This window comes from Saccopteryx leptura, chromosome 13 (assembly GCF_036850995.1).
Source record: "Saccopteryx leptura isolate mSacLep1 chromosome 13, mSacLep1_pri_phased_curated, whole genome shotgun sequence".
NCBI classification, from domain to species: domain Eukaryota; kingdom Metazoa; phylum Chordata; class Mammalia; order Chiroptera; family Emballonuridae; genus Saccopteryx; species Saccopteryx leptura.
The window spans coordinates 15464004-15489442 of NC_089515.1; the positions used below are offsets into that span (position 1 = coordinate 15464004).

At 47.8% G+C, this 25439-nt stretch overlaps 1 protein-coding gene across 31 annotated transcripts in view; it reads right to left on the reverse strand.

The window, feature by feature from the left end:
• Positions 1-4380: 4380 nt before the first annotated feature.
• Positions 4381-25439, reverse strand: part of TCF7L2 (transcription factor 7 like 2) — a 200515-nt gene continuing 179456 nt past the window's right edge. For 6 of the 31 annotated variants that reach the window (XM_066355852.1, XM_066355845.1, XM_066355847.1 and 3 more), the window contains 7 exons: positions 20607-20747; positions 19991-20150; positions 19462-19569; positions 14150-14198; positions 13530-13580; positions 12147-12219; positions 4381-6599 (listed from right to left, as the gene is read on the reverse strand). In XM_066355852.1, the coding sequence (XP_066211949.1) occupies positions 6176-6599; positions 12147-12219; positions 13530-13580; positions 14150-14198; positions 19462-19569; positions 19991-20150; positions 20607-20747 (1006 nt within the window). In that variant the 3' untranslated portion in view covers positions 4381-6175. Of the gene's footprint in view, positions 6600-11403; positions 11478-12142; positions 12220-13529; positions 13581-14145; positions 14199-19461; positions 19570-19990; positions 20151-20606; positions 20748-25439 lie in introns of those variants that run through there. The other 25 variants (XM_066355854.1, XM_066355853.1, XM_066355848.1 and 22 more) reach the window with 12 other exon arrangements.

The following is a 25439-nucleotide window of genomic DNA, read 5'->3' on the forward strand; positions in this document are numbered from 1 at the left end:
TAGATTTTATTTCATTCCATTTTATGTTTTTAAAATGCCGGCCTTGATCCGCTGCATTGGTTTCCTGCCTGTCAATCTGAGGAACCTAGGTAATATGTATATATGATATTAGAATACATATTATTTCTAATTTTCTTCTAATTCTAGGGTTCTACAACCTCTACCGCTTAGTCCAAAACAGCTCAAGCCGTGTAATGATTAGTGGTCTTTTCAGGCAATATGGCACAGAGACCAGAACGAGAAGAAACTTCTTGCTGCACCGACAGGGAGAGAGACGCCTGGAGCTCTCTCACAGCCCAGGCCGCGAATCCAACCACCTCCACCCGCTGCCTCTCTCCAGCTCCTCAGACGGCCTGTCTTCCCAAGGAGCCGTAGTGCATGGTGGTAGCTATGCAGGCTCCTGGGGCGGGCCGCCTGGCTTCAGATCCCAGGCTCAATGCTTCCCACACATGTGCCTTTGAGAAAACCCCTTAATCGCCCTATGTATCACGGTCTACGTTTGTAAAATGAACATAAGAGAGCTTTCTATCCCCACGTGGATTAAATGAGAAGCTAAGCTCAGGTAGAGTTTTTGTGTGTTTTTTTTAAATTGACTTTAATTTATTGTGTTTACATAGATTCCAGTGTCCCACCGAATACATCCCCCCACCCCCGTGTTCCCCTCAACATCCCTCTTGCCCCCCCCCACGCCCTCCGCCCTTCCCTCCAGGATTTGCTTTTCTGCTCTCTATAACACTGTTACGTATATATAATTTCACTAATCTCTTTCCCTTCTCTGATCCCATCCTCTCCTCCCCTTTCCCTCTGTCCACTTTCCCTCTGGTCCCTTTGATCCTGCCTCTGCCTCTATTCCATTCCTCAGTTCACATTGTCCATTGAATTCCTCAAATGAGTGAGGTCCTATGATATTTTTCTTTCTCTGCCTGGCTTATTTCACTTAACATAATAGTTTCCAGGTCCATCCATGTTGTTGCAAAAGGTAAGATTTCCTTCTTTCTCACGGCGCGTCAGGTAGAGTTTTTAGCACCTCTCCCATCATTATCCTTATAGGACATCATGTCCCAGGTGAGCCCCTGTCCAGGCCTCAGGAATGTGGGTGGCCCGTTTCCTTCAAGGATGGTGAGGGACTGAGCTCAGCGGGAAAAACAGCGACCAAGCTGACTTGCCCCAGACCTCCGTGCCAGTGCCTAGCGCAGCACCTCGTACAAACAGGTGTACAAGAAAATACTTGTTGAATGAATGAATGAATCAATCAATCAATTATCAATGTGCCTACTCACGGCTCCCATCTAATGTACCCCCAAAACCGCATGCTCCAGATCGGAGTTCTCCCATGCTGACCCTCGGGGCTGCACCAGGGTTCCTGCAGGGTCTGCTGTAGCCACGTTCCGGGGATGCTGGACTGATCTGTAAAAGGGAGACAAAGGGGCCGGCGACACCCAACGGGACTCTTTAGAAAACTGAATCCAAGACCCTGCTTCCTAGCTTCCCAGCGCTGGGTTCCGGCACTTGCCTCGAGGCACAGTTCTCAAGAATGTTAGGCTATTCCTTAGTTTCTTTCTAAAGAGGTTTAATTAAAAACACATTTCTGTGCCACAAAACGCACCCCAGCCAGAGCTGTAGATCCCCAAACAGTGGAAGAAATTTTCATAGGGCCATGAAATATCAGGTAAGAGGAATCACTGCAGGTGAGTCACAAGAATCCTGGGCCATGGTCCCTTGACAATGAGGATGTGTCTAGACCTCTGTGATTCTCTAACCTGGGTTTGAAGTGCAGGACTCACAGAATCCCAAAGAGAAATAAGGAGAGCAAACTTCCGGTCCCCAGAGCTGGGACAGCTGTTGACGGAAGCCACCAAGTCTGTGTTAACTTGTTACAGCTGTCACAGCAAACGAATACACTCTCCTAAAATGCAGACTGACCTGGCCAGGCCCCACCAGGCAGGCATGACATGGGGCTCAGAGACTGAGAGTGACGGGCTCCTAGATGTTGTCTCAGGGTCTCTCCATACCAACGCACACCCCTCAGATCCATTTTTCATGGTTCCAACTGGAAGAGGCTCCGTTTAGACTCTTGAGGCTTTAGAAACCACACTGGTGGGCACAGGAGCACTGAAGGGCGAGGTCTTGGGCTGCCATTTGGGAGACTGGAACCTAGACTGTCGAGAATGAGACAAGCTTCAGGAAGGGGGTGTCAAATTCCATATTAGGGTTTAAAGAAGGTCCCTAAAGTTGGAGGGAGGGCAGGAAGCATGTAGCTAGCTGATCTATATTGTGCATTTTTGAGGTCTGCACTCGGGCCGGATGATGACCAAGGCACTGACTCTACTCCCACCTGGATTTTATTTTTTGCCTTTGTAACAAGGGATGAACTACATTCCAGCACGCTGAAAGGATGGCGGCAGTAACTGATGCCTTCCTCGGACCTTCTGAGAACAGAGAGTTTGGAAGCATTATGGAACATTTCCATTCCCCTGCTTCCCGTAATCCAGGTGTTGAGTTAGCCAACTTGGTTCATTCCTTCCTTCAACAAATCTGTGTGGAGCAAACCCTTAGGCACTAGGCACTGAACCAGGACCCTAGTAGGTGGCAGTGGACACAAAAGACACAGTCTGGTCCTCCTGGAGAGTTCTCTAGAGCAACGGTTTCAACCTCGAGTGCTTTTGTCCCCCCAGGCAACATTTGGCAATGTCTAGAGAGACATTTCTGGTTGTCGTGGCTGGTAGGGGGTTGGGGAGGAAGTGGGGGTACTGGCAGCTAGTGGGGAGAGGCCAAGGATGCTAACATCCTACAACACATAGGACAGGCCCCCTCCACAATAAATACCCGGCCCAAAGCGTCATCAGCATTGAGTGGTGCCACATCCATGACAGGGCCAGGGGTGAAGGCGTTAAAGGGGGGGAAAGCGGGAAGCTGTCAGACCACACTGCAGGGACGTGACCCTCACCTCCCTCGTCTACCCTGACACGGGCACCGAGACCCGAGGATGATGGGTGTATTCGGCTAGGGAATGGGAGCGGGGCTGCAGGAGCAGAGCAGAGAACCTTCCAGGCCGAGGGAGAAGTGCTGCAGGCACAGCACTCTTCCAGTCTGGCTTTCGGAGAAGCCAGCGTGTGGGGCCAAGGAGGCGCCACTGCGGTTACAGTCGGGGAAGGACGCCCTTCACTGCGCAAGGAGGCACAGCATCGGGTCCAGAGCACAGATTTGGAATCAGATAGGACTTAAGTCCCCGCTCTGCCACCCTGCACGCTACGTGACACAAACCCTCAGTCTCTGAACCGGGTTTCAGAACACGAAGCAGAGGGCGGGGGGGGGGGGGGGCAGAAGAGCGTCCACCGCAGGGGGCGTGTCGGGATGAGCTGCCCGAACACGCAGAAGCCGCTGGGCACACCGCACACACCGCAAATGGACACTGCTCTCGCGTGTTTTCAAACTCCACTGGGGGCCAGTGCGCAACATAAAACGGGGAAGGACAACCAGAATCACTCCTCCCTGACAATGGAATGACGAGCAAAAGCAAACACAAAACGCCGAGATTGTTTAACAAGAACTAGCAAGCACGAAGCAGAGCTTTGGATGAACTTGACGGTCCGGATGACAACACTATGTAACCTTAAGGAACAACGGCAGCGACACGAACAGCTTCCACACCCACTGAGATCACGTCCTTTGGAAGTTTGATTGTCATGGATTAGTGAACACCAGACCCACCCACTTGTCCTAGTCGGTCTGAGAAATGAACGCCACAGAAACCTTAGAAAGGTCTTCATCGTGGCCCCTCGATTGGTGATGGTAATGACCGTGCACCCTGGCCAGGCCAAAGCCAAAGAAACTTGGGTCCCACAGACTTCTCCAAACAAACCTCTAGGTAAATCACCTCGATTCAATTTCTAAACAGTTTTTTGCTCAACAGCTGCTCCGACAGAGAATGGGTTTCCAGTTGACGCCCTGTCCGTTCAGCCAGCCTGCGCCTCTCAGAAGGAACTTAAGACACATTCACATCGATGGTCCTCAGTTTCATATCCGCTCCTGACGAACTGTCTCATCAACCGGAATTCAATCCCGGGGGGCTCAGTACTGTGAGAGGGACCACGAGGCTCTATCAGAGCGGCTGTTTCATAGCCAGAAGAGTGACATGTGCTTGGCTTTCAGAAATGGGGCTTAAAAGACACAAAATATGCCAAACAGGGATTTCAAAAAAGTGAGAGACTCAACCCCTCAATACCACCCTTCGGTATCTCCATCACCCCCGCCCCACGCCAGCCACGTGATCTCCAGTTCCAGCCTGCGGAACCCGTGTCCCGTGGTGAACGCTGATATGGTCCCCCCACCCCGAGATAAACTGCAAACCACAGAAGCGAGTGACCAGCCTTTCTCTGCACACACTAAGTTGCTTTTATTAATCCAGCACGGCATGCTACAGATACTGTACAGCATGAACATTTATTCATTACAAAAATGGCTTCCAAACCATTAAAAATGAAATTGGAATAAGAGCATAAAACGGAACAGTAACATCACAACTGTTAGGAAACATTCAAAGGTATTCACAAAAAAAAAAAAAAAAAAATGTTATAGTTAGCATTTTAATAAACCAGAGAAAAATCGGAGACAGTTTTACAATCGCTTCATGTCAACTACAATGGCACTGAATGAACAGGTTTCGGCTTTATACAGCATTTTGCAACATCAACATGCCTAGGTTTATTTTTTTATTTTTTTATTTTTAAAGTTTGCTACCTCCTTGTATGTCGTCCGCGTAACATAAAAGCGGCAGCCGGTTTTTCCTTTAAGAGTAATCTAATATACAGAATTTTGGCCCTTAAGGGTTTATACCTCTTCATTTAAAATGCTTTTCTGGACAATCTGCTACCAAACACATCTTTTGTTATAGGTGACATTAAAACTACATACAAATCTACCTATGTAACATCACAGCAAAACATGATGAACAAAAATTACAGCATCAAAAAGAGGGAGAAAGTTGAAGTCACTGAGAATTTTGGCACATAAAGTTTTGCACAGTCGGCCCACGTCCTCGGGGGTGGGGCACTCGACTGTGAGTTCAAAGGGGGACACGGGATGGTTCCCACCGCTGCTCACACGGCGTCGCTAAAATTCCCTCGCTAATTTTCAAGTCTTGTTTCACATAATGGCTTTTAAAGCAACTTGGGTTAATGCTACTGATCCTTTAATGCAACTATTCATGTCCATTTGGCGGCGTCTGGGTTTCATACAGCGCGCACACACACGCACACACACACACACACGCACACGCGCACACACACACAAAAAGGGTCAAAAAAGGGAAACAAAAAAATATATACACATTTTATATATAAACTTAAAAACCTTGTACAAATGAGTTGTTATATATAAGATGCTGATGCTAAGGGGGAGGGGGAAACTTTATACAGTTTCAAGAAAAAGGAAAACACATTTTAAAAGGGACGACGTACGGCTTCGACGAGCAATCTCTAAAGCAATAAATACTACTGGTCCAACAGCGTCGTGATTCCATTCATTGTGGAGTAGCATCCCTCCCCCCAAAAAGAACAACACCATGGAACAAGGTATATTAACACATTTTAACCCTTTGTTTCTGTACATTTAAACAATAACAAGTAACATCACAATAAAAGTTGTTTCACACAGAAGAAAAAAAAAAACAACAAAAAACCCAAAAGGTAGCGGCACTGCATTCTTCGTGTGCCCTTACGGTTTAAAAACCAGATGTAGTAAAATGATTGGTTCGCAAGCTCGTATTTAATACAAATAATACAGAACCAACTCCTTCGGGAGGGCTGCTTCAAAATTGCTTCATTTTTTTTTTCCTTTTTGTTTTTTAATCAGTCTTTTAAAACTAAGCTATCCGAACTACATAACAGTTATGTATATATATATATTTTTTAAACGCTACAAAGACTTTAAACAGCTGTTGATAAAAATTTTGGTAGAATCATGAGGTTCTTCTCTCATCTACATATTTAAAAGGAGAAATTGAAATAAGAATGGGTCAAATATTGACCAATGAACTCGATAAACATTAACTAATGTAGAGCCACGTGGCACGAAATTAAAGAGTACAAAACGAAACCTTTCCAAAAGGGGGGAGAAATAAAAGAAAAGCAAAATGAAACACTACACAAAACAACCGGGGCTAACGAAGCTAAAGCTATTCTAAAGACTTGGTTACCAGGGAGAGAGGCTGGGGTTGGGTCCCGGCCAGAGAGCTGTGGGAATGTAAGGAAGATGTCGACGGCTGTGCAAGAGACGAGGAGGGCAGGACGGGCGGTTGCAGCGCGGCGGGAGGCAGGTCCAAGGCCCCGTTGGGGCAGAGGGCAGGGGCCTTGCCGTGGGCGGCCTCAGCAAGCAGGAGGGCGGGCGGTGGAGGCATCATGGACAGGTGGGCCAGGGGGTCGGGCTTCATGGACAGCGAGAGAGGCTGGGTCTGCTCAGTCTGTGACTTGGTGTCCTGGGGAGGGGAGCCTAGCAGGTTGGGGGAGGGAGGAGGCGAGTCTAGTAAGCTTCCATCTGAAGAGGGTGGACTGAGGCAGCTGCCTTCACCTTGTATGTAGCGAACGCACTTTTTTTTTCTCCTAGAAACAGGGGAGAGAGTTTCTGTGAATAAAGGGCAAAGGTGCCAAGGGAGAGTTACCTAACACTCAGAGTCAAGCTGAAGTCACCTGACGGGAGGCCCCACGGAGACGGCGCACCCAGCGGCCAGAGCGCTGTTAACAGTTACACGGGGCGCCGTGCTCACTGTGGCCCGCACCTAAGTCTGCTCTGGCGACCGGAATGGTTCACCGCCTAGAATTCCCTACCTACCTGCTTCCCCTGACCCCACCCCTGCCCAAATATAAGTGAGCAGACTAACGGATGCCCCCAATAGGAGGTGGCATCGATTTGTCAGAAAGTGAGCTGAACTGGAAAACTTGTCATTTCTCCTCAGGCTTCCACATTCCCTCATCTACTCATCATGCCCACCCCCATTCCCACCCACCCACCTCCACCCCCAATGGTGTGTGTGTGTGTGTGTGTGTGTGTGTGTGTGTGTGTGTGTGTGTGTGTGTGTGTGTGTGTGTGTGTGTACGCGCGCGCATGCGCGTGCATGTGCGTGAAGAGAAAGACAGAGCTCCTTCCCAGGCACCTCGTATGAATATGAAACTCAACATGCTGACTATGGAGCCCACAGAGCTGAAGGCAGTGCTAGCAAGAGGCTTCAAGTTTTCACCCCCCCACCACCATCGCCATCACCACCATCACCACCACCACCACCACCGCCGCCACCGCCACCTCCACCAGCACCGCCAGGCTGCTGGCGCCCAGAGAGCTGTCGGGCTTGTCTGTTAAGAACCACACCAAATCAAGAGAGGTCAGAATCAGGCAAGAGGAAGGGGAAAACAAAAATAAAACAAAATCAACTAAAAAAACAAAACAAAAACAAAGAAAAAAAAAACGAAAACCACCAAAAAACAGGTAGAAGAGGATAAACAAAGGTGGAGGAGGGGGAAGAAGAAGAAAAACAGAAAATGATCCAAAGGAACAAGAATAACTGGTTGTATGGCCTGCAGGTTGTGGATTAAATTATGATTCAGACTTGATTTGTTTTTGTTTTTTTGGTTTAAAGATTTGGGGTCTTCCCCTCCCCCACCCCAGAGTGAGAAGGCTGGAAAGGAGAGATGGTGAGGATGGCATGGAGGGGCGCCGAGGCCAGCAGCTGGAGGGCACAGCATGCCACAAGGAAGCGATGACACAGAAGAAGTACCACGGGGTGCAGCAGGGACCTTCCTGGGTCTGGGTTATCCTGGTCAGTGTTTATACCACCGAGACTGGTTTTTTTTTTGCTGTTGTTATTGTTGTTTGTTTTTGCCCTGTACCAAAACCAGAAATCTCCCCTTTCTGTGTCCTGTTTATATAAGAAATCGGAATGAGAATTTCACAGCCTCTCTTGCTTATCATCAAAGGTTGGGGAAATCAATTCAAGAAACGGAGCGTGTGACCTCAGAGCTTCTCTTCCTCTTAATCCCCGTCCGATGGGATAATATTTGGTAGGAACAGTGATCCTGGGGTCAACCCCGTTCACGCTATAAAAATAATGCAGATTCAGGGAATGTGCTGACCTAAGGAGAACATAGTCAGAATCGTGGCGGATAGCACCCCATCTGAAAACAAGTGTGTGAGCGCCGGCCGGCTTTCCATCGCTAGAAAGGAAGTGAGATGCTGCCCGGTGGAAGGCAACCACTGTCAGTCGTCACTGGCCAGTGAGGGCCAGGGGGTGTAATGAGTTCCTACTTGGGTCTGTGCCCCAAAGTTGTCCGATTATGCCCTTGAGTGCCTGGGGTGCGTGGACTCAGCAAGATGGCAGGGAGAGGGGAAGGAGAAGAATAGGAGGGACATGCTGGGTCTCCCCTGACTCCCAGAGGCTGAGGTCCATGGGCAGGTGGTCTCGGGATCTATCTATCCCCTCTCTGGGTGGGAAGGAACTCTAGGGGAATTAGGGTAGCCCACCCCCCACCTTCCAATGGACATGGTTCCTTTTTCTCCTCTGGGATAGATGGAAATAGACTGTGGGCTCTGCTCCCATCCCAGAAGCCCAAGACAAATAATAATAAGCCTCTCAAGAGTTTTAAACCACCTGAGCCTGCAGATCAAAACATGCTCAAAAAACTAAGATGTCCATGCATGTTAAATGTGGGGGATGGGAAAGGGTGGGGGCGCATAGGCAACAGGGAGAAAACAACAGGGAGAAATGGGAGAGAAAAGAGAGGGAGAGAGAAAAGGGGGAAAAACAGAAAACAAGGAATGACAGCAAGCAGCATTCCATGCTATATTAGGGCAGAGTGAAAAGATGGGAAAAGCAACTTGGTGGGCTCAAAACAGAATCTTGTTAAAAATGTCCTCAAATGTCAAATAAAATTAGAAACCCTGTGCCCGAGCACGGAGCCCTGATTGGCTAGGAGCCTGCCCAATGCTCCTCTCCCCCCTCCCCCTCCCCCCGTGACACGGAAGTTTCTGTGTGTGTGTCGTGGGGATGAGTGGGGGCTTTCTGAGCATGGGATGTGGGGACTATGAATGACAGCGATGCTCCTTATAGCTGGCTGAGCAAAAGGCAGTCGGAACACACACACATTTCTGACGGGCCGGAAAACACCTCGTTCTGTAACTTTTCTTGTTTAAAGACACATTTTTGTCCTATTGAGTTAGCATCAAGCCAGATCCTGGCAAAGAGGAAGAGCTGAAGAAAAACCCATAATCTTGACCCTCCCCCACCTACACTTCCATCTCTAAACCAAGGGGCAGCCTCTTCAAAATCCATCTTTAGCTTCTAACGGGGTTTTTGGGGAAAGGAAAAAGGGTTCTTCCTGATCCTGTTTTGGAGTGACGCCCCTAAAAGAGCAGCAGTGTCCCGGCTAACACCTTTTGGAGTGTGAAAAACACCCCCAACAGGAGGAAAATGGCCCCAGGACGGTTCTGACGGTGCCGGGAGTTAGGGCTCCGGGAACGAGGAGGTCGGCACCTGCGCAGTGTGGCACTCCCACGGCCGGCCCCTCCGCGCTGCGCTCGAGGCAACCGGGTTTACGCAGCAGCTACGGGGTTTTCAGCTGTTTTTGTTTTGGGTAAAAATGTCATGAAAACCCTAGTCTCTGAGGAAGGTCCCACGGCTTCAGGCAGGGTGTGGGCTGTGTCTGAGAAGAGACTGTCCTGTCCGTCCAGTCCGTGTTAGTAATGGTAACTTTCAACTCCCCCTGCCCCCGCTCACCACTACCAAAAAAAAAGAGCCAAGTCTAACTCGCAGTAACTGCTTCCAAAAAAAACAAAAAAAGTGAGTCCAAACCACCACTGACCTCCCACAAATAAAATACACAAGCCAGACGGCCAGCCAGGAGGCACACTCATGGTGTCGGCCACACGTTTCCACAGACTGTGAGAGGCCCTCTGCGAGTGGACCCTTGGCCTCAGCAGGGCGTCTCAGGACACACTCCCCCGCTAGCTACCTTCCTACTGGGCACATATAGTCCTGAGGCAAATTCACTGCCTGCACAGACAGGGCAAGTAAGGTGCCTGTCCTCCTGGCTAGCCCCAACTGAGTACCCAGCATCTCTGGTCCCCTCCAGCAGGAAACCCTTTTCAGTTGCACACAGAAGGCCCAGGGACTGTGGAAAGAACATCTGTCACCTCTGTCGTTTTGTAGAATGACTGAGAATCCCTCTTCTGCTGGGTGTTCACCTGAGCCCCGCCCCCATCCTCACTCGGTCGCCTGGGGAGTTCCCTGTCCCTCAAACAAGACTCTCAGGCCCTCTCTCCTCTAGAGGTGTGGTTCACGCCAGGCACTTCGCCAATCTCTCGTAAGGCATGGGGGGGGGGGAGAGGAGACAAGGAAGAGTCGTGGGCATGCAGTGATGGGATGGACATCTGATCTAACGTCTAAACACGGAACACATGGCAAAGGCATGGAGGCGAGGGACACGTGACAGGGGAGGCACTACAAACAGAGAAGCGTGTTTGGGTGTTGAGATACCTACCATCATAATATTCCAAATTCAAAGACTGCTTGTATCAGAACAAAGAAACAACAAATTTAACCAACGTGGTCATTAAAGGAAAGGTAATGAGACAGGAACTAGTTGGTAACCCTCCACCAAGAAGGAAGGACCTACACCTTCCCTGAAATTACAGGTTGGACGGAAGCCTGCAGGTGGAAACCCAGGTGTTTAATTTGGATGCTTCTGATTCACTCTGGAATCAATGCTCGCTCGCTCTCACTCTCTCTCTCTAAACAGAGATGTATGTACTTCTCATCCTGCAGGCTCACAGCACTGCATCCTGGGACTGCAGGACTCACTTCCGCAGTCCTTCTGGCTGGTGCATGCCAGTCAATGCCACGCTTCCGTTCAGCACTGTAAAACAATGTCAGCTACCAAGCTCCTCTACACAGTGATGTGTTTGTTTGTTTTTTTTAACATAAAACAAAACAACAAAATAAAAGCCAAAAAAAAAAGCCTGCCCCAGAGCACTTCTCCAATTGTCTTGAATCCGAGTGCACGGGAATGCTATCGCTGCCAATTTGAGCTCATTCTATGCGCAGCATACTGGCCACGGAAGTATTCATAGGGCCTGGCTGGTTCCAGGATGCCGACTTTTAAAGCAAAAGGGCTGTGGTCTAGACCCTATCACCAGGGCTATGTTGTTTGTAAGAGGAGGGAGGAAAGAGGAGAAGAAGAGAAAGTGGGGGGAGAGGACACGGCATAAATTAGCAAGGAAATTTTGAAGAATGAGGATCATTAGTCATTGATGCCAGTGCGGGAATAGATGGGAACGGGGTCAAAATATATTGACACACTAAGGTACCAGAAAGAGAGAATGCTTTGATTTTCCCAAAAGCCTCGCAGTGGTCATATACCTGCACGGTTTGCACCATAAAGTCTGTCGGTCAAGCCCGAACAGTGCCCGACACTTCTTTGGAGTATTTGCATCTGTTAGCATAAGGTAAACACAAAAATACAATACAATGGTGGGTCGTGCTCAGTTGGAGGTAAAATCTCAGCTACAGCTGACTTGTCTTCTACATCACCTCGGTCCTATGTGATTGTCTTCCCTCACCAAGGGCATGAAAAGGAAAGGACTTCTATGAGTTAAAAGAAAAAAAAATAAAACAAAACGATAAAACACACACACACACACACGAAAAAGAAAAAGAAAAACAACCAGAAACCAAAAACCAAAAACAAAACAAAACAAAAACAAAAATAAAAAACAACAAGAAAAAAATAAATAAAAACAGAGAGAGAAGAGGAAGGGAAAAGGTGACGTTGTTTGCTTCTACCTAGGCCAGGATTACAGTGGATGTCACTGAGCCCCATCCTGGGCTGTCATGAGGAATGGGGTTGGCAGGCAACATTCCCTGGGAGGGGCGTGCTGGGGCTTGCTGTCGCTGACCCGAGGAGGTACAGGTGATGCTGTTTTACAGTGGCATTTGGCTAGCAGCAGCGGAGGAACAAGCACATCCCTCACAGAGCAGTGTCCCATGCCCTCGTGTCTCCTAAGATCCACACACAGAGCTACAAAGCGACAGGCCAGAGAGGGGAAAGGACCGAATAGACCAGCTGCAAACCAGCACAGCGAATCTGGGAATCTATACACACCTGCAAGGGCCGCACCAGTTATTCTGTTGATCAAGGCCAAAGCGCGCTCGGCATTTCTTAGGAGCGCTCAGGTCTGAATGAGTTCAAGAGAGAAGCGAGCAGAGGAGGAGGAGGAGGACGTGGGAGAGAGGGAGAAAGAGAGAGAGAGAGAGAGAGAGAGAGAGAGAGAGAGAGAGAGAGAGAGAGGGAGGGAGGGAGAGAGGGAGAGAGGGAGGGGGGGAGAGAAAGATACAAATAAGAAAAAAATAAAAATAAAAAAGGGAATAAATCAATGACCTGGTTACTAAATTACAAAATATTGACTTTCGATTTTTAACTTTAATTAAAAAAAAAAAAGGTAAAAAAAGTCACATTCTTATTCAACTTATGAAATTAGCTGTTGCAAATAAAGCTGCAGTATCCCTTCATTAAGGACTGTCTCTCCGATTTGGTTTGAGCAGATAAAGGGAAGTTAGAAACTGGAAAACTAGCTTTCAATAATATTTTTCCACTTTTGGTTCTACTTTCCATTTTTTTCTTTTTCTTTTTGCTCTCAATTTGTTTTTCTTAAAGAAGAAAATAAAGCAAAGGAGGGAATTAAGTTTGTAACATGCTTTTTTCTTCTCAGAGCATAACAGTTGAAAAAGAAAAATACTACAAATAAAATCAGAACAAAATGAAACAAACAGAAAGAAATAAAGAAAGAAAAGGGTGGTGATACTGGGATATTGCAGCTTTTGGAATGTCCATCTTTTCTTTTCTTTAATCTATCGTCATTAATATTAAGAGAGGAACAGATAAAGGTACACACAGGCTGTGTGAATGAGCTGTTAAAGAGTTAGTTCGGAGCTCATAGCAGCATTTAAGCAGGTACAGTCAGTAAAGTGCTAGTGGGCTTACGAATGATGAGCAGAAAAGCAAAAGGAAGAAAAAAAACTAAAACAAAAAAAAAAGCAAAGGAAAAAAATAATCATACTGCGGAGGCATGCTTGCGTGAGAAAACTTAGTGGGAGCAATGAAAAAAAATGCCATTAGATTAAGGAGGTTTATTACTGAATTCCTTCCATTTTTTTTTAACCAGTCTCTTTTAAAGAAATACTGCATATTCAATTTGCACAGTTAGTTCAACTAAGTCACTGTCATCACTGCTTAAACAACTGTTATGGGAAAAGTAAATAAATAAATAAACAAAGCAAAAGTTAAATTAAATTAAAAAGAAAAACAACAAGAGCAACTGAGAGAGAAAAAAAAATTCTACCGAAACATACAAAACCGAGTATAGATGGTCATTTTAAAGAAATGTTCAAATGTCATACGTGTTTAAATGTTAATCAAACTATAATGGCAAGAAAAATTAAAAAACAGTTTAGCAACTATTTTAACGACTCAAAATGACATTAGCACCTGTAATCGGAGGAAGTGAAAGGCAAGGATTTAGGAAACATTCGCTGTGTTCTGAAAAAAAAGAACAAATTATACAAAGCCTTCAAAATGGTTTTTGTTGCTTGTAAAAGCCTGGCCTTCTCCAGGGGACCTCTGAGATTGCCTATGCAGTATTTCTAATTTCTTCTAGAGAATGACAAACCTCCTTAATTTAAGTTGGGTGCAATTTACCACTGTAAAGGCATGCATCGGAACATTCAGGAACAGCCCAGTTAATATCAAACACTCACACACACCCCTCCTACTCCCCTGGCCCCCTTCTTTCTTTGTGGCTGCTCAAGACACAGAATAAGCAGACTGTATAAACCCCGCATAGGCATGCCTACCGCTCTCCAGTTATTTAAAAACACATTCCACTAGAATTACAATGTGCTTTTCATGCAACAATGAATGTTACTAGCTTTAAAAGGGCAGTCATGAAGCAATTAATTAAAATGCATACACAAAAAGGCTGGCTACATGGGTTCCCCCCACAATGTCCTAGCCTTGAGTTTCTCCTGCCTCCCCCGACAGAAACCTAACATAAAAGAGTGGTCCTCAAGAGTACCGCTCCTTCCTGCGGCCTCATTATTCCGACTTACCATTGGTCTCCCCAGGCTGCTTGTCCCTTTTCCTCTTCTTCTTCTTCCCCTAGATGAACAGATAAAACACAGGGAATTATTTCTAGAAACAGATGGGGAGGAGGGTATTGGGGCTCACCTGGAAAGGAGGCCAGAGGAAGGGAGCACCCTGCTCTCTCTATCCGTCCACACAGGCCTTGAGTGTTTTCCAACCCTCCCCCCCACCTTTATTCCAAATGCCTCAATGTATTGTGCTCAGACTGGAAGGACACCTGCCCAGCAGGAGGAGAGAAGGCATTGATGGGGTTTGGTAAGGAGAAGTCCTCTTTTTCCCACACACTATGTCCGTCCTTGAACCGGACCCAGAGCATCTGGTTACATAATAGGGATGAGGAGGATTCCGGAGGTGTGGACATGCAGGGTTGGAAGTGGCCCAAGAGCCCATTGCCAAAGGACAAGTGAATGTTGAGATGGCTGTGGGGACCTAAGGCCTCCCTGCCTCACTTGAATCTCTTATTAAGGCCAAAAGGTCCTCATTCTGAATCAAAAAGTAAAAGCTTAAGTAAGGGCTTTTCTTAAAGCTGTAGTGTGGGCTTTGGTTTTAAAAGACAGAAGGGGTAAGAAAAAAAGGCAAAAGAGAGCCAGAAATCATCTGAGCTCCTTTCAAAACTGTTGAGTGGACACCCATAATACAGGGGACAGGACTTTGAATCCATTCCCCTCTTATATCATGACTTTGATACTCCTAGTAATAACAGCTGTTTATTGAGCACATACTATGTGCCAGCGTGATTCTAAGTGTGCCATGCATATTGATTCGTTTATCCTCACACATTGAATAACAGATATTATCACCATTCCAATTCTACAGATAAAGAAACAGAGGCACAGAGAGGCTCCTGACCTTCCTGAGATCACAAAGTTAGCAGATGGTGGGGCCAGGGTAGAAACTCAGGTGGTCCTGGTTCCACAGCCTGTACCCACTGAGCTACACTGCCTACATATTTAACGTCTCACCCTCTGAGGTTTTTAATTGATTATAGGTGACACACTGCATGGAGTCATTCACATTCTCCAACCTGGTCCTCCTTGAAATCTTGACCATATGCCCGTGGCTGCAGATATGGAGTGGGGACAGGAGGATATGCTGTAGAGGTGACCACCTCATTCCGGATTGGAAGCTCTTTCTCCCTCACCTCATCAGGGCCAGTCTTGTCCATGAGAGCTGCCCCGTGTTTACGAATGTCACCAACAAAAGGCATGCTCTCACATCTCCATTTGTGTCTGAATATCTAAGCACAACCTTCGCCTAAAGGTTTTCATAGTGTGCTGACATCAACTCCAGAAGAGGAAAGGACGATGACAGGCAGAAAACTTGAGCATACATAAGGCCCGGGGAGGGGAGACTCAGGGTGGCAATGCCACCGAGTTTTAGCTTTACCCAAGGGTAGAAGGGCAACTGTTTTAGAGAAAGCCCATCTCTTATCCCAGCTCTTGGAGCCCGTACCACTTGGGAATTTGTCTTGGCCTTCAGTTCAGGAGGGAGAAAGGGAGTTCAGTGCCTCATCTTTAGCATGTGCTGTTCCCATGTAAGGAGCCAAGTGCCACCTGGCCATCCTGGAACAGGTGGGAGGCCCTCGTTCCAGCCCATCGAGGAGCCCGGAGTAAAACCGCTGCCAGGCACCGCAGCGCCTGCACCCACACACCCCGAAACCTCTCAGTCCCCTTTAACACGACACTCACCCATTTCCAACCTCTTGCAATACGTTCTAAAAAGGCAGTTGAAAATTCCACTCCCCATGGGAAGCGGTCAGTTTAGGAGAGATAACGGAGGTATTCCTGGCTGAGAAAATGATCATTTAGACTAAAGGTTTCTCAAGAACAGGGACTGTGTTTTCATCAGAAAGTGACAGGAAGAAACCTGATAAACACTAATTTAGTGAAGAGCGAGATGTGTCTCAAGGGAGGCGGACCCCCCAGTATTTAAGTTTAACCAAGACAAACAGAAGCCCTAAAATATGGTGGTGGTGAGGAACTACTCGAGATGAGCAGCTGGCCTAGGATTCATCTCCTTTACCTGATCTAGAAGAACTAGGAAGGAAATCATGTTCTAATGCAATGCCTGGGTTCCGATGTCATGATGGGACACACAGTTTCCTCACGTGCTCCAGAACGCACCCAAGTCCAACCAGCCGAACGTGACCCCTACTCAGCTCTGTTTCGCTGAGGTGGTGACGGAAAGGCTCCTGTCACCACATGGCTGGAAACGTAGGAGCATTAAAGAGGCACAAGGTTAACTCAGAAATCTTTCCAGAAGAACCTTTTGGACTTTATAATGACAAAAGGAATTTATATTAACTTCTACAAGAGTCAGTTGAAAAAAAAATACTAGTAAGTGTACACTTATAAGCCTTAGGTCTTGGTTCTTGCTCCAAAGACTGTTAACTGAGACATGGGTGGGTGGAAGGAATAAGGGGGAGGAAGAAAGGAAGGTGGAAAGGAAGGAGGGAGGGAAGGAGAAGAGGGGGGAAGGAGGAGAGGGAGAAGGAGGGGGGGGAAGGAGGGGGGGAAGGAGGAGAGGGAGAAGGAGGAGGGGGGAAGGAGGGAGGGAAGGAGGAGAGGGGGAAGGAAGAGAGGGGGGAAGGAGGAGAGGGGAAGGAGGAGGGGGGAAGGAGAAGAGGGGGGAAGGAGGGAGGGAAGGAGAAGAGGGGGGAAGGAGGGGGGAAAGGAGGAGAAGAGGGGGGAAGGAGGAGAGGGGGAAAGGAGGAGAGGGGGAAGGAGGAGAGGGGGGAAGGAGGAGGGGGGAGGAGGAGGGGGGAGGAGGAGGGGGGGAAAGAGGAGGGGGGGAGGAGGAGGGGGGAAGGAGGAGGGGGGGAGGAGGAGGGGGAAGGAAGAGGAGGGGGGAAGGAGGAGAGGGGGGAAGGAGGGGGGGGAGGACGAGGGGGGGAGAAGAGGGGGGAAGGAGGAGAGGGGGGAAGGAGGGGGGGAGGAAGGGGGGAAGGAGGAGAGGGGGGAAGGAGGAGGGGGGGAAGAAGGAAAGCAGGAAGGGAGAAGAGAGGAAGAGAGAAAGAAAGGACAGGGAGCACATGCACTCACACCCATGAGTAATGCGCCGCCATGACAGGTATCTGACAGTACCGCTTAAAGGAGAGAGAAAACCTTGCTAGCTCCAAATCTAGACCTCCTGCCTGACCTTTCCGAGGCTTATCAGTTCCCCTACTATACCAAACCCCTTCCAAATGTGAAACTGGGCTAGTCATTTCAAGTGCCTCACGGATCTTCTAAAACTTAGAAAGCACTTCACAAAAAGCCTAGGACAACACCTCGTCTAACCAAATAAATCATCGCAGCATTCCTTGGAAGCTATCACAAAAAGGGCCTCGTACCTTTGTGGGGATTTTACCCTGCACAACGCCAGGGGGCACCATGCACACAGCTCACAGTCAACGTAACACACCGGAGTTGTACAGTGCACACTCTGCACGCACTGCGGTACATGGAAGGCCATACTATGACCCAAAATGCCCACTAGGGACATAGTATCTACAGGCTAGCTAGGTTCTTCTTGATGGTACCATTCTAGATTACTCAAAGAACTGGGTGTGTAGCAGGTAGAAGCTGGCGCTGAACTCTAAGACCTTCTGACCTGACACCGGAGAGCGCTGTCCTACAATGAGGCAGGGGTGTGAGCAGAAGCTGCAGGGCTGGCCTGCTGCCGGTGGCTCCCTCTCAAGGTCAGGTGGGGCGGCAGCAAGCCTGTGGAAGCACAGCACCCTTCTCCTGCTCTCTGTCACTCCAGAAGAAAGGCCTCCCTGTTGCACACATGCTGAGGACCAATGGAAAGGTCCCATGCAGTCCAGACCCTGTGATGACCACCTGTAGGTGACAAGGGCGCTGAGCGGAGCCACCGTGCCACGGAGAGATACTAGCACTAATGCTGGGTTCAACTCCCAGGAAGAATAGAGTCTAATGCTGGCAGCTAAGTGCGGTGGGACCTGGAGGAAGATAGGGGTGGGGAGCGCACGGTGATGACCACGTGGGAGTTCAAAGCCCAAACGTCTCTGTTCTCCTTTCTTCTTCATCCACGCCACCAAGAGCAGACGAGCAAGCACGTGTTTAAAGGTACACGATAGGAGACAGGAAGCCTAAGCAAGCAGAAGGCAGACCATTGTGAATTCTGATGACCAGAAAGTTCTGAGATAGTCAATAGGTCTGATGTAACTCGGAATGCCCACAATACCATGTACACAGTAAGTTTGCCAGCAGCAATAACCCGCACGCAGAGAGAGCTCCCCCGCCTCACACACTGTCCATGGGAGAGTTAGGTCAGGGAGCACCACCCGGTGAAAACATCACCCATGGCTCCATGACGCTGGCAAGGAACAGGACAGGACAGTAAGTCTGTGGCTGGCATTTAGACAAGTTTTGTTCCACCCTCCCCCCACCAAAGTAGATGGTAAAATCACTTCGTAATACCAAACGCTATGTAATAAGATAGCAGGCAAAATAAGAGACAATTATCCATCTAGAGAGGAAAGAGAGAGCCTAGAGCTTAAGCTAATGGGCAAAATGGAAAATAAGGAAGAACAGTGAGAGGTAACAGAGGTCTCAGAGGACAGTGTTCACAGGAGGAGAATCACAAGTGTCACAACCACAGCAATCAGTGAAACAACGATCCTACAGTGTTTCCTAAAACCCAGGGCAGGAATCCAGGCACATCCTGCAGCAGGCAGAGACCAGAGCACACAGAGCACACAAGACACAGCCCTCTGCCCTACCCTTTCTGGTGTCTGCCAAAGGATGACTACTACTGGCCACTTTCAAGGATATTCCCATCATGCCCCTCTCAGGATAAGCTAGGCTCCCAACTTCTACTGTGCCACGGAGTAAGGCAACTGTTTTGTTTCTTCCTCTTAAAGGTGAAGGCTCTGCTGGAAAATCTGTGAGGCATTAAACTCTCTCCCTCCATCCTTACCCACTTCCCTGTAGGAACACCACTGTTGATTCACACGTAAGCCCCACTGGAAGCAGTCTAGAACCCTGCCTCTTCAAAGACACAGGCAAGAAGGTGTGGAGAGCCCCAAGTTGACCTGGGTCCTGCGCTGGAACACTAGAACAGCAGTCTGTCCTGCTCCTAGAATGTTTCCGGAGCCATTCTGCAGGCCAAGACGAGGCCCTCCAAGTCTGATGCTTGGACGAGATGCTAACGGTCCCAGCAGTGGGCAGGCTGAACGGTTCTGAGGCCTGACTCACGCGGGCAGTCGGCACTCCCTTAGTCCATCTGGACACCCAACACGTCTACAGACCCGTTCTGAGAAAAGCGATCCACCTACGTAGTTATCCCGTGCAGACCAGCCGGGGTACAACTGCATGTGAAGCTGTCGCTCCTTCCGGGCCAGCTCATAGTATTTTGCTTGCTCTTCTCTAGACAGTGCGTGCCACTGGAAGGGACATGGGGGGAGAGAGACAGAGAGAGACATGCAAAAACATCACCAACCACACTGTGGCCGCAGGATGAACAGCGATTCTTTTTCAGCTATGTCCGTCAGAAACCGTATAACCTGCAGGCACCTACAGTCTGCAGGGTCCTGGCACTAACAGGAGTGCTCAAACAAAACGTAAATTGTCCTTATGTCATTCCATCACTTGCCCTGTCTCTGGGGGCAGGGGAGGATTACAGCTGTGGCCATTCCAATATGGAGTGGGTGGTCCTGACTCCAGGAAGACCACTGAAGGAGCTCCCGTGTGGCCGAAGGAGAAGGCCTCTCCACACGAGTGAGGATGGGGACGTTCTATCACCCCACCCTCGTGCGCTGCGCCCTGGTCACGCCCCGCCTCTTCTCCCAGGGAGGGGCTGCCTACCCTTCGCCCCAGGATCTGGTTGATGGCCGCGCTCTCCTTCAACGTGCACTCGGCCACGACCTTCGCCCTCATTTCCTTCATATACAACATGAACGCGTTCAGGGGTTTCTTTATGTGGGGCTTTTTCTTTTCTTCTTCCTTTTTGGAGTCCTGATGCTTTCTGGATGTAGACAAAGTGGACAGACATAACCTCATAAACTATCGTGAGGTCCAACGCCCCCTCTCCCCCCTGGGCACAGAGCCCCTGGGCCCGCTTCTCAACACCCACACCCAGCAGTTCTGAATGAAAAGTGCACTTCCACTCTGGCTCTCCTCCACCCTGGAAAATGGAACGAGAACAGCCTGGGGAGGGGCTGGGGTGAGAACAGAGGGATTTTGTAATCGCTTCCTCAAGTTTCACAAACACACGATTTTCCCAGGCTACCACTGAGGGAAAGCACCTGCAGCTGTTTTCACCTGAGTCCAGCTGTGTGTGTACATCACACACACACACACACACACCACAGAGAGTCCTCTCTATCCTTGGGCAGAGCCCCCACCCAGGACCCCGCCAGCCCGGCAACCACAGGCTAGGCGCCATGGCGAGGGAGAAAGCAACCAGAACAGCAACACTTACGAGCTGTGGAGCGAGCCGACATCACTCTGGGAGGATTCCTGTTTGACCGTTGGCGTGACTATGGCCGGGTGGGGGATGCCCGTCGTGTGGAGGGTATGATGAGGCGGGACCATATGGGGAGGGAACCTAGAAGACAGAAAGCTGTGTAAATCGTCAGAATCAAAATGAATGAATGGAGGGACGTGTACACACAACTAAAAACAGAAAAACACAGCACGTAACACTCACATGAAAGCAACCCGAGCCATATGAAACCTGTCAGCGTTAATTAGCGATAAATTAAACATAATGATACTCATAATGTCATTAAAGCCAATCTTCCCCTTCATTATTGTTACTGACACAAGACATTATGATTTTTAACATCTTTAGCAAAAGACAAATTTAACTGATGTACTTGGGAAAAGTAGGCTTGGATGACCTGCTGCAAATCCCACGTCCACTCGCTTTTTGAGGTATTATTAGTGGCATCTAAGAAGACAATTTCCTAAGTCCTCATCAGCGCCAGAATGAAAGGTGACATCTTTTGTTGTGTATTGACAGCCAAATAAAATATTAATGCGGTTGAAGTATACACACATTTTTGACAACACCGCACAGGCCTCATTAGGCCTCATTCTGTTGATGGGAGTGCAGCACAATTTTTATTTTTTCTTTTGCTGCTGTCCCCCATTGTTTTGACAGGAACGGGAGACAGTGAGGCAGACAGAGGGAGAAACTCCAAATGTTTCCCATTTAGTTCTCATCTTAAGTCACGGACATTTTTAATAAGTTTGAATCTCCTTATGGAAAAATGCAAAAACAAGACGCACTATTTTACACACGCGCTTTGAATTCTAATTGGTATACCCTTTCCTGCTCTGAAAGTCTAAGATCCCGAAATTACTTTTATTTAATATAGCGCCTATGCATTAACCTTCTAGACGATTATTATCAAAAGAGTAAGTAAAGATAACAAAGTCTGTGTTGTCTCCTCTGGAACTATTTATTTTTAGGAAAGCCCTTTGAAACCCTGTTTACTCCCTGACTTTGCATTTCCCAACCATGCAAACTAACCAGGACACAAAGGGCTCATTTCAAAATATACTTGGCCCATCTGTAAACTGACAGCCAGATCAGACAAACAGCTCTCTCGCGTTCTGATCTGCTTGGAGTCACTATGATTTGTACTGGCTCAGGAGACCCAGCCCTCCTACAGGAACCTGTGGTCCATCCTCAAAGTCACTGGCCGTTTCTGAGGCTTGAAGCAAAATAACAGATAACTAAACCAATTTGACCACGGGCTAACTGTTGTAAATGAGAGTGAGGTTCCTGTGGCATTTAAAGGAAAGATGTTATTTGAGGACCTGCTCTATGCTACTGTGGAGAAAAGCAGGGCAAAGGGCAAAAAGGGTAGAACACCAAAAAGAAACAGAATGGCAGCCTCTAAGCTCCAACCTTCCAAGGTTATGCAAGTGAGCAGAGGGAGCCCAGTTCAGTGCCACGCAGCACCTAGGGAGGGACTAACTTCTCTTCAGGAAGCCCATTCTGGTGGGAGGTGCTACTGAAGGGTTATCATGACAGTTCATTCCAAAGGATCTTGTATTTGTTTACAGGGTTCTTTCCATAGGTGGATTGGAGATGAAAACTGTTTCCATTTAACCAAACTAATGTAACAAACGTAAAGGTGGAAAATGATGAAAAATTAAAGTACTGACTGAATCTGCATCCATCAACAGAGAAAACACCATTGAGTAACACACGGGTCTTTGACAGGGGCCTAGAATGACAGTGGACACTTGACTCGGAAATTCCTTCCTGATGTGGCCCTCTCCTGCCTCTGCCTCTGCCTCTGCCTCTGCCTCTATTAATGCAAGCCAGTGTCCAAGCTGGGTATGAAGGCCATGGTTTAATAAAAATATGAGTCCTTTTAGAGTTCAAAAAAGAAGAAAAGAAGCATCTACTGAGAAAGACAAAGAATATGAAGATTATGAGAATAAGAGAGAGAAAGAAAGAAATCAAACAATCTCCACCCCCTTCGCCTGGAAAAAGTGGAAAGCCACCCATGGGGAGGCTGCTGGGCTCCCACATACTCGGTTAGGAAGACGTGCTCTTGGAAGCCCTTTGGGGCAAGGGGTGAGTGCAGGGGCAGCTTTTACTGCGAATTTTAAAGGCTTGACGTTACTCAAATATGTATGTTCTGTTCCTGCTGAATGAGAATGTATATACAGATAAGAGAGAGAGAGAGACAAAACGCAAGATAAACCACATGTGTGTAGTGTACCCAACATCCTAGGGAGACAGCACGGCTTGAGCACATTTTGGACTGAAAAAAAAAAAAAATGCCAACATAGCCATGAAGAACAACTACTTCCAAGTTTGCATACCTGTACACATCCTCGTCTATCTGAAAAACGTACAGCAGAGAAAGAGTCTCTGTGTGTGTATGGGTGTGAAGCGTTCTATGCATACCTTCCTTAAGAAATTCCTTTCCGCAGACAACTGTTTCATGCAATGCAATAAATACTCTAAAAATTCTAAGCAGCTCATTATATACCCCCGTCTGCTTTTATGGCTCCAAGCCAGCATCTTAACTTGTTAAGGACAACTAATTTTTGTTTCTGGCTGTCTCAGGGGCTTCTCTCTTACTCACTCTCACTTTACTTCACTGTTGACACGTTTCTGTTAACTGGGTGTCATCTGCCGGCCTTGATTTTATGCACAAGCAGTAGGATGCATTTTCCTGTGCAACAATCCGGCTTTGAGTTGCATTAGGTTTGTCATTATTCTCTCATTTTCCCCCTTGCACTTGTAACATTTCATCTCTTCCTGCCTTATTTTTTGTGAGCCACGGTGCACCCACATTATGGTTTATACATGATCTCTCTCCCTTTGAAGTCGGCAGATTTCAGAGCCCGCTCTCGTCAGGAGAAGGGCCTTGCGCCAATTTAGCGGGCTGAGGGCCCGGAGCTCCAACATCTCAATCTAAAGGGGGTCACAGGGTGGCACAAGTGAGTGTCAGCAAGAGCTGTTTAATTGCCAATCTAGGCTTCTCCATGGTGTTTAAAGTATAATGACCCATCACTTAATTCTGAGAAGTCCTGGCCCCGCTGCTGAATAGAATGAATATCAAAGGGTGTTCTGGAACAGGGCAAGCTGCCTACATTTCCTATAACTGCCATGAGTATAATAGACCTATACTTCTGTCGCCCCATTACCACAATAATGTATTTAATTTGCTGTATACGCTTTTTTTAACTAGCTACCTTTCATACGGCCTACCTGGGGAATCGCAGCCTCCCCCCCCACACCCCCTGCACCCGGAGCCCCTAACCTTTCCTCTCACCCTTCCCCTTCCTTTCCTCCACCCCCTCTGCCCACCAATAAATCAGCCACTAACCTCCTAATGATAATTCAATCAATAAGCTTAACCCCAATCCCTATCCTACGATTACTTCACCGCTTTTAACCCCTGAAATGCACCGAATAAACAAACAGGGAAAGCAATCAGGTGTGTGGTATAAACGCCGGCTGCAGGGAGGCCGGGCGGGGCGGCGGACTCTAAGCTGGGACTCTAAGCTGCGCAGACGCGGGCTTTCCTCCTGGGAGCTTCCCCATTCGTTCCCAGGCTGCACGAGGTTGTGATGGCATTATTTAATGGCTACACTCTTCCTCTTCTGGCTGGAGTTGGAACACACAAGAATCCTCACACCTCACCCACGATGTTGGTGTGGATTTGGAAACTGACATGATTTATCACACCTGGGAGGTAGGCCGAGAAAACTGCCAGGTGTCCACGGCATAATCACAGCTGTCAGATAGGCTACAGTTGGTTTTTCTTAATGAGTGTGATTCTTACTTTCCCCCACCCAAATCACTGTTTTTCTTAAGGAGGAAAAGAGGCATCGTGGCCTGTCTTTCCAGGCCTGCCTCTGGTCTCGGGTTCCCAGGCAGGCTGCAGAGATGGGGGAAGTGGTTGGGGTAGGCATCTTTGCCGTGTAATGTATGCTAATTGAATTATGTGCCATCATCAAAATGGATTAGTTGTTGCAGTCCATCAGGAAAGTCTAAACCTCCACCGATTTAATTAACTTGACTGAAAATCAGATGAACAGAAAATAAAACTATCATTAGGAGCAATTACTGACTACTTAAACAGACTGCTGCCAACCAGTTTGTAAATAAACTAGCAGTCACTGAAAAATTAGCCAGAATTAATTAGAGGGAAGAAAGGGGTGAGCACGGGATTAGAAAGGTCTTGGTACACACACGTGGTATGTGTGTACATGCTGTATGAGTACTTATATGCTTAAAGACACATGAATGTTTACACACACACACACACACACACACACACACACACACACACGGTTATTTTTAACTTTCAAGGATTTCAAGCTGCACGGGCCAATGTGGTAGCCACCAGTCACATCTGGCTACAGAGTAAGTAGTTGACACATGGCCAGTTCAAACTGAGATGTGCTGTAGATAGAAAATTCACATCACAACTGAGTACAAAAAACAAACAAAAAAACAATGTAAAACCTCACTCACAGTTGCTTCATAGGGATAACTGTCAGAATATGCTAATATTTGACTATGCTGGATTGAGTAAAATATATCCTTAAAAATAATTTCACCTACTTTTTTTTTTTTTTACAGAGACAGAGAGAAAGAGTCAGAGAGAGGGATAGACAGGGACAGACAGACAGGAACGGAGAGATGAGAAGCATCAATCATTAGTTTTTCGCTGCACGTTGCAACACCTTAGTTGTTCATTGATTGCTTTCTCATATGTGCCTTGACCATGGGCCTTCAGCAGACCAAGTAAGCCCTTGCTCGAGCCAGCAACCT